At 35.8% G+C, this 7,476-nt stretch overlaps 1 protein-coding gene across 1 annotated transcript; it reads right to left on the bottom strand.

Annotated features, from left to right (window-relative positions):
- Nucleotides 1-2,034: 2,034 nt before the first annotated feature.
- Nucleotides 2,035-7,456, bottom strand: LOC138701351 (transmembrane protein 242). Its single transcript, XM_069828139.1, has 3 exons — nucleotides 7,288-7,456; nucleotides 4,564-4,802; nucleotides 2,035-2,293 (listed from the first exon to the last, which is right to left on the bottom strand). Exons 1-3 carry the CDS (start codon nucleotides 7,373-7,375, stop codon nucleotides 2,147-2,149), a joined length of 474 nt encoding a protein of 157 aa, XP_069684240.1. The 5' UTR covers nucleotides 7,376-7,456; the 3' UTR covers nucleotides 2,035-2,146.
- Between the last annotated feature and the right edge of the window lie 20 nt (nucleotides 7,457-7,476).

Genomic DNA, 7,476 nt, shown 5'->3' with positions numbered 1-7,476 from the left:
ACATTTTTGTTTTCCTTACATGAATAAGCACATAATTGGAACTAGACCAAAATTTTTAAATCATTGTTAAATGCACTGAATATCTACATTGATTTCTTATACAAATTCATGAAATTTTACATTCTTGACCACGTAATGATTAAGATGTTGGATAAAATGTTAGTATTTACTGGTACAGTAGAGCATCGATTATCTGAATACCAATCAACCGAAAGCGTTCCAGTCGGAAAATTTGAATTTGCACACTGTTTGCGAGATTTAGCAGCAAAAAAAAAAAAAAAAAAAGTCTCAGATCTGAAGCAAACAAAAAAAAGTTTGGACTTCTTTTCCTAAACTGTAGGCCTACTTTAATGGCCGTTTTGAACTTGTCAAACTAGGCTATGCATTTTTCTGTATTATTTTATAAGACATGTGATACAAAATATATACTGTATGTACAGTTTTGTGTTTAATATCAGTGTTTCTTTGTTTCATACTGCTCCTATATCACCGGCACAATTTGTTTTCGTAAATGATCAATTATCTGAACACACACGTCCCCAATTGTTTCGGATAATCGATGCTCTATTATATTACCAATTGAGATGTTTGGTGAAAGTGGGTCCATATGCCAATATGGTGTTTTGAGAAAAATACGAAATAAATATTTGATTTCATGTCACCTAAAAACAAGTACTTACAGTAAAACCCCTATTTAACATTTTTTCAGGTAACGATTTTTTTTTTTTTACCTTAAATGGGAGTTTGCACTAAATTGAGATTTCATTTACAGCAAAGTCCAGGGAGTAGAAATGTATGTCTGTTTATCTATATCTGTGTTTGGTCATGGGATTTGATTCCTATTTAAACATCCCAGTTTTTCTGAGGTCTTCTCCAACTGTAAGGTGAATGTCAGGTAATTACATACAAAATCTCAATCTTTCTCGCTACCACTAATTCAACCAATGCTAGATAACTTATGGTCTGTCCAAAACTACTTCCGACCTGACAAATGGTGCCTTTAGCATGTTACCATGGCAACCATTCAAATTAACCAATCATGAGAGAAGTGTAACCATGGTAACGGGATGGTGTTGCACGTGAATACCACAGCCTAGTGGTGAATACAGTGCCCGGAATGACTTTGAGTTGCTGGTTAACGGGTGCTTTGTGTGAATTAAAAATATTATTTAGTCGTATTATTGTTTTAGTGTATTGATAATTATTGTGTTTAAATTATATTAGATGTATTATCTTCGTTGTCATTGGTGAAGTGTGTGACTAGTATGTGTTTTCTAGTTTCTGCGAGAGTTTCTAAACAGGTGACTTGTGCAATTTCGGAAGGAAAGGCAGGCGGAGAATAAAGAATATTGTACGAGTGCAAGGTGCCCTGTTAAAGAGTCAAGCGTGAGAGATGGTGTGTAGTGTAAGAGAGTATTTTGAGAGGGAAAAAGATAATGGCGGGCCTCTTTTACCTTTGGCGCAAGTTGTAATGAGAACTGCTGCTTGTGTTAAAATTAATAAGAGGACTGTTATCGATATTGGAAAAGAAAAAGGCTGTGTAGATTTTTAGTCATAAATATTTTTACAATTTTTTCAATGCCTTACTAACAATATTACATTGAAGAATATCGGCACTCATAAAAGTAAAGGCTTCATAATAAATTTAAACTTGTTTTTACAATCTACAATTCTTTTGGCACTTTTCTAACAGTATTACATTGAAGAATACTACTACTACTACTACTACTACTAATTATAATAGACTAATAAAAAATAATGTACACAAATTTTAATGCCTAGTGTTCAACAAATTTGTTAGAAATGTATGTGTTCATGTCAGCCATTCATTACTGCACTCTATCGGCAGTGCGCTCGCTTACATGAAAGATGGGCAACATGACAACACTGCTCCCCCTTCTCTGTAAGCTGTCAAGTCAGAAGTAGTTTTGGTCAAGGTATAGTTATAAAATTGTTACAGTATCATTAAATAACTGACTAAAAAATTCTTGTACAGTCATACTGAAAGATAGGTTTAAAAAGTTATATTCTACATGTGTTTCATTTTATTTATTTGAATTGGTTTGTACATTAAAAAAAATTATATACAAAATAAGCCTAGCTTCTAATACACTATCACACACATACACACACACACAAAAAAGAATCACTTTTCTGAAGTCTTTGTTCTGTCATCAGAAGAAATATAAGTCAAAAGATCAGTAAGTCCTGCAAATTCTGTTCTTCCCTGAGCTGGATCATTCTTTGGTATCCTAGGCAATGCTGACCCAACCTTCAGTCTGAATTCTTTCATCTGAAATTAAATGAACAACTCAATGATTTTGTAACATTTGCAACATAATAAAATACGAATCTGCTTATCATTATTAAGTGAAATATGATAAAAGTCGTGCTGTATTTTTCAACTATTTCTTGCTATGGAGTCTATAAAGTGAACAAATGACATAATTTTGCATTAATTGCAAGCAGTAAAAATGAATTTAATTTTCCATACAACACTAGAGCTGAGAAAAATACGGTTAAATTTAAAAGTTCTTGCCCTTGACAGCCAGTTCCCCACATTGTTCATAGCAAATGCCTTTACAAAAGTCATTCAATTCTGCACAAAAAGTGAGGTCCTAGAAAATTAATAATAAACAAATTGAGATATGGTGGCTGTTTTTTTTTTAATGTAAAGGGTTGGTTCCTCCTCTTAAAATTGTGAGCATTTAACATAAAGAACTATATTTGACACATCTTCCAGCTTTTTCTTAATGAGAAAAAGAAAACTGCCTTCTATATTAATTTCATTATGGACCAATATGAACAGCTATAAATTCCAAACCTGAGCACTTGAAACCATCATTACAGTTATTGCTGGTACTCTGTAGCCATTTTAAGGAACCTTAAAATAATATAATAAAATCATAAAAAAGAAAATAAAAGAGTGCCTATTTTATAACCTTACCACTTCATTTCAACTGTACAGTATGATTATTTAGTCCTGACAGTTGCCGGCAATGTGCACCTGGATAAGGCGAGTCCATTAAGTTATGCCAAGGGATGTTCAGGTTAGTCTGTCGCCTGCAGTCAGAGCGATCGGATGTCACGCATGCGGTATAGTGTTGTGTTTCAAGTACAGTTAAGCTGTACTGCATTCCTTTACCAGCCCTCACCCTTATAGGTGAATGAGGACCCAGGTGAAAGTCTTTCACCAAACCTAGACAATAGCAGTTACCAACCTTCATGTAGATTTGCTCAATGTTTCTCCTGACTAGGTCTGAATGACCTGCTAACCAATGGCAGGTGTGGCCCTCATTTCACATTGAGGGTTGTCTGTGGCTGATGTAGCCACCCACTTTAAATGGCTATAGGCTAATCATGCTCAATATGATCGATTTCCTCAGTAAAATATTCTGGAGGAGAAAATAGTCCCTCAATCGCATCTCTGGGTGGAGACTACTTTGGGTACCCAACACAAGAAGAGAAATTCCAGATATGGCTTTCTGTCATTCCTTCATTACTGTGTGTAGGTGCAGGAGGGAGCTAGTTTGAATAACAATACTCAAGAATGTTTATATATGGAATCTGGAATTATTCCCCCCCCCCCCCTGCTTTAATCGTTTTTCAGTTCCCACACTGTGTAGTGTATACCAAGGTAATTGTAAACACTTTTCACTGATTTCAAATATATTTCAACATTACACAACCCTCAGAAACGATAAGCATGATAAAGAAACATTGTGTTATTTTTAGATCTTTCTTTTCCCTGAAAATGCATTTAAAATAATAAAGTTGACTTTTTTCATCTTTTAATTGCTAGTTTACATTTATCCCTTTGAGAGGGGGGTAATTGTAAACACCAATTTTCGCACGGGCTATCAGATGCTGAACATTTTTTGTTTTGTTTCAGAAAAAAAAAACTGTATTCCTTCCAACTCCAATTTTGGTCACTGGTACATTTCATCCCTTTAACCTATGATATATGACGGATATAGGAACTCAGTACCTCTCCCGAGCTTCACAATAACTGTAGTTACTATTTTTCACATATGTGACAACCCTTTCTAAATCCTCTACAGTGTAGTTGGGCGGGAGTCTCTAATATAATTTCTTGGCATTTTAATTCCTGAAAAGTACGAAATGTAACCATAGTAAAACATGTTTACAATTACCCTCAAGCAATTAAAACTATGGGGCAAATGTAAACACGTCATAATTTAATGAACTGAGGTTATGGGAGATCTCAAAACCATTGTAATAAATGTTAACTACTATACATTACTCATAAAAACAACATATTCTTAAATATTAGTGCTGTACATTTACTTACGATGCCAAAAATGAAGGTGAATAAAAATTCTTTCTCAACTTTTTTTTGAAGACTCTTACAAAATATTCGTTCACAACTAAGCAGTTACTCCTATTTGGCGCAAACTGCTTTGTAGGTTAGCCAACATGTTAATTTAAGTATTCCCTGAATTAAAATTTTTATGACAGTTTTGTATTTCTCACAGCATTCGTTACCCCCTGTTTACAATTGCCCTGGTCTACCCTATAGGTTGTTTAATGCGTTGTACTTACGTCTTTCACTCCTGAAATTTTCCATATGGAATAGAAGAGAACACTGCATCCTACAACAGCATAAAGAGTGCCCCAGCCTAAAGCTCTCATTGCAAGAGAAGCTCCTGTCTCAGTCATTTCTCTAGTTCCAGCCATGCCTTTGTTAAAGAATGCTGGATCTTTCTTCTTTACTGAAGCCAGAGTGGAGCCAAAACCGACTAATGCTGATATCCCCGTGACAGAAGCAAGGAAGATACCAGCTGAAAGAATTGTCATCAATTAATATTGTGTATTCATACAATTTTCTTTCACTTCCAGATTCTTTTAGTCATTTCAGTCCAATTTCGACAAGATTGTGTATAAACATTATACACTTAGGCCTATCGAGGTTTTACGAGATTGTGTACAAACATTATACACTTATCGAGTTTTTACGAGATTGTGTACAAACATTATACACTTATCGAGGTTTTGTTTACCTATATGGATAAAGAAAATGTACAAATCCTCTCTGAGACAACAAGGAACGACATAAATGCAATCTCAACAGCACGTAGAATTAAATATTCCTCGTCCATCTCTGGGACTGGAATATGGAGCTACAGCACTATATGGATATTAATTCTGTCGTTTATACTACAGATGATATACTGTGGGTCTTACTGCCACTGAAAAAAATCCCTTTGTAAGTGCATTCTTTTCTCTGCAGGCATGATAAAAAAAAATTAACGCATAGGATGAGAGAACAAAGTGGTAGGCCTAAATACTGCAAATATGATTTTATTTCACTTGCATAGACTATATTTTGGGGTCCAGAATTCCGTGGTATAATGTATATCTCCAATAGTACTACTGTGTAATGTTGACGTAAGTATAGTTTGTGGTCTAGACACCTAACACCATATATAAATTCTTGTTTCAGTGAATTTCAGGTCATTTTCAAGAAATAGTTGCTATCCCTTCCTCTGCACTAAACGTATCCTCAAAGAAAGAGACTGGGATAGATGGATAAAAGTACAGTATAGGAGAAAGGGGGTCCCACGCTGTGGCGTTGCAGTCTAAGGCATCCTGCCTAGGACTCGCATTATGGAATGCGTGCTGGTTCGAGTCCTCATGGGGGAAGAAATTTTCTCATGAAATTTCGGCCAGTGTATGGGAACGGTGCCCTCCCAGCATCGTGATGCACTTGGGGAGCTACGATAGGTAGCGAAATCCAGTTGCAAATGCCAGCTATAACTGCTCGGGGGATCATCGTGCTAACCACACGATACCTCCATTCTGGTTGGATGATCATCCACTTCTGCTTCGACATGTGAGCGTGAGGCCAGCAGCCGGCTGGTCAGTCTAGGCCCTTCACGGGCTGTAGCGCCATGGATTATTATTATTATTATTATTATTATTATTATTATTATAGGAGAAAGGGGACAACAAATTTTAATCAAAAGAAGAGTTCATTATTTCATTTATCTTAGATGAAATTTGAATCGGCACTGTAAAAAAAAAAAAAAAAAAAAAACACGATTTAAATTTAATTAACTTATCAGGAGTTAAAATGGGTTGCACATTGCAGGTCTTTACAGAAATATTTCGGTTTAGTGATAAATTCTGAGAGTGACATCTAGGATTTCCAAACAACTCTGTCATCGCCAAGGTAAGCTTGGGGCCCTCTCCCAGGAGGATTTATATAAAATTTGGCTCCTATAGATTGACAAATTGAACTGAAACCCTGACCGAGTTACTACGTGAGCGCTGCCTGTCTTGGGGAGGAGCAAATGGGAAAGCACGGGGGGGAAGGGACAGAGCACTATGCAATGTATTTGCAGGTCCAGTCACAGTTTGTCAAACCTGCTAACAAAAGCATTAAAATGTTGACTAGTTGCCTGCAATGCTAGCTTAATGGAACCTTCCTAGCCGACAGTCGAGGCAAAAATGAAGAATCCGTTATTGTGGTAATACTGGAGAGTGGTTCTCCTATTGGTCGCGATGTCCACACACACCCTCTCAGATATTTATTTGGTGATTGGTGACTGAATGACGAGGAGCGAGGGAGAAAAAAGAAAGAAAGAGAGAGATTCCAGAAGTTGGCATGTTTTACGGGGTTTCACTTGAAGTTGTCAAACTATAGACTAGCTCTGCCATTATTCATTATTAACAAACAGCCCCTTACCACCTCACTTTTGTGTTGCTCCTAGGCTATAGTCTAGGATAGCCAAGTAATAAATCGCTCAGGATAAATATTAACAAAAGGAAATCCAAGTTACACATTATTACAAGTATTCATCTTGGCTTTTCTGCCATAACTTTTTGGACTGAACCTCAACATGAATCTGCCATTTATTGAATGTACGGAAGAATTACACAGTTTTGTTATTAACAAAGATAGGCCTAGGTATCTAAAAATTGAATTGAAAATATACTAGGAAAAATATTTCACAATCCCATCTCAGAAACAATGCATAGCTGGTGTTTCTGAATTCCATTATCTAGGTAGCAGGCCTGTACAGGTTAGGTTATGTTTGTTTATAGAACGGTTATAGATTTCAGGAAATTAAGGGTACGTTGTAGTTCTATTTCATTATGCACCGCTATAATATAGCATGTCATTTATTGCCCCTTTTTAATATTTTCTGAGAATGTATAGCATTAAATTACTTATACCAGGTTCTTATGAAATCCTGATTTCATTTGCTTGCTGGTATATCGCATAAATTAGCAAATACACATCAGATGACATTAACATAATACCTTTTATCTTAAAACTCTTGTCATTATCTTCATCTTTTATCTGATAATCTATTTTATCGATATTTAATAAATTTCCATCAGACCCCATTCCACGTAAGTTTACATAACCTGCTATCGATAAAATCGACACTTCCCGCGATTTCCGCTTCGGTTTATCCGCACGGCGTTTTCATACTTTTTCTAGTTCAG

Source organism: Periplaneta americana, chromosome 6 (genome assembly GCF_040183065.1).
Source record: "Periplaneta americana isolate PAMFEO1 chromosome 6, P.americana_PAMFEO1_priV1, whole genome shotgun sequence".
In the NCBI taxonomy this organism is placed as follows: Eukaryota; Metazoa; Arthropoda; class Insecta; order Blattodea; family Blattidae; genus Periplaneta; species Periplaneta americana.
This window is presented reverse-complemented; position numbering and strand designations above follow the sequence as displayed.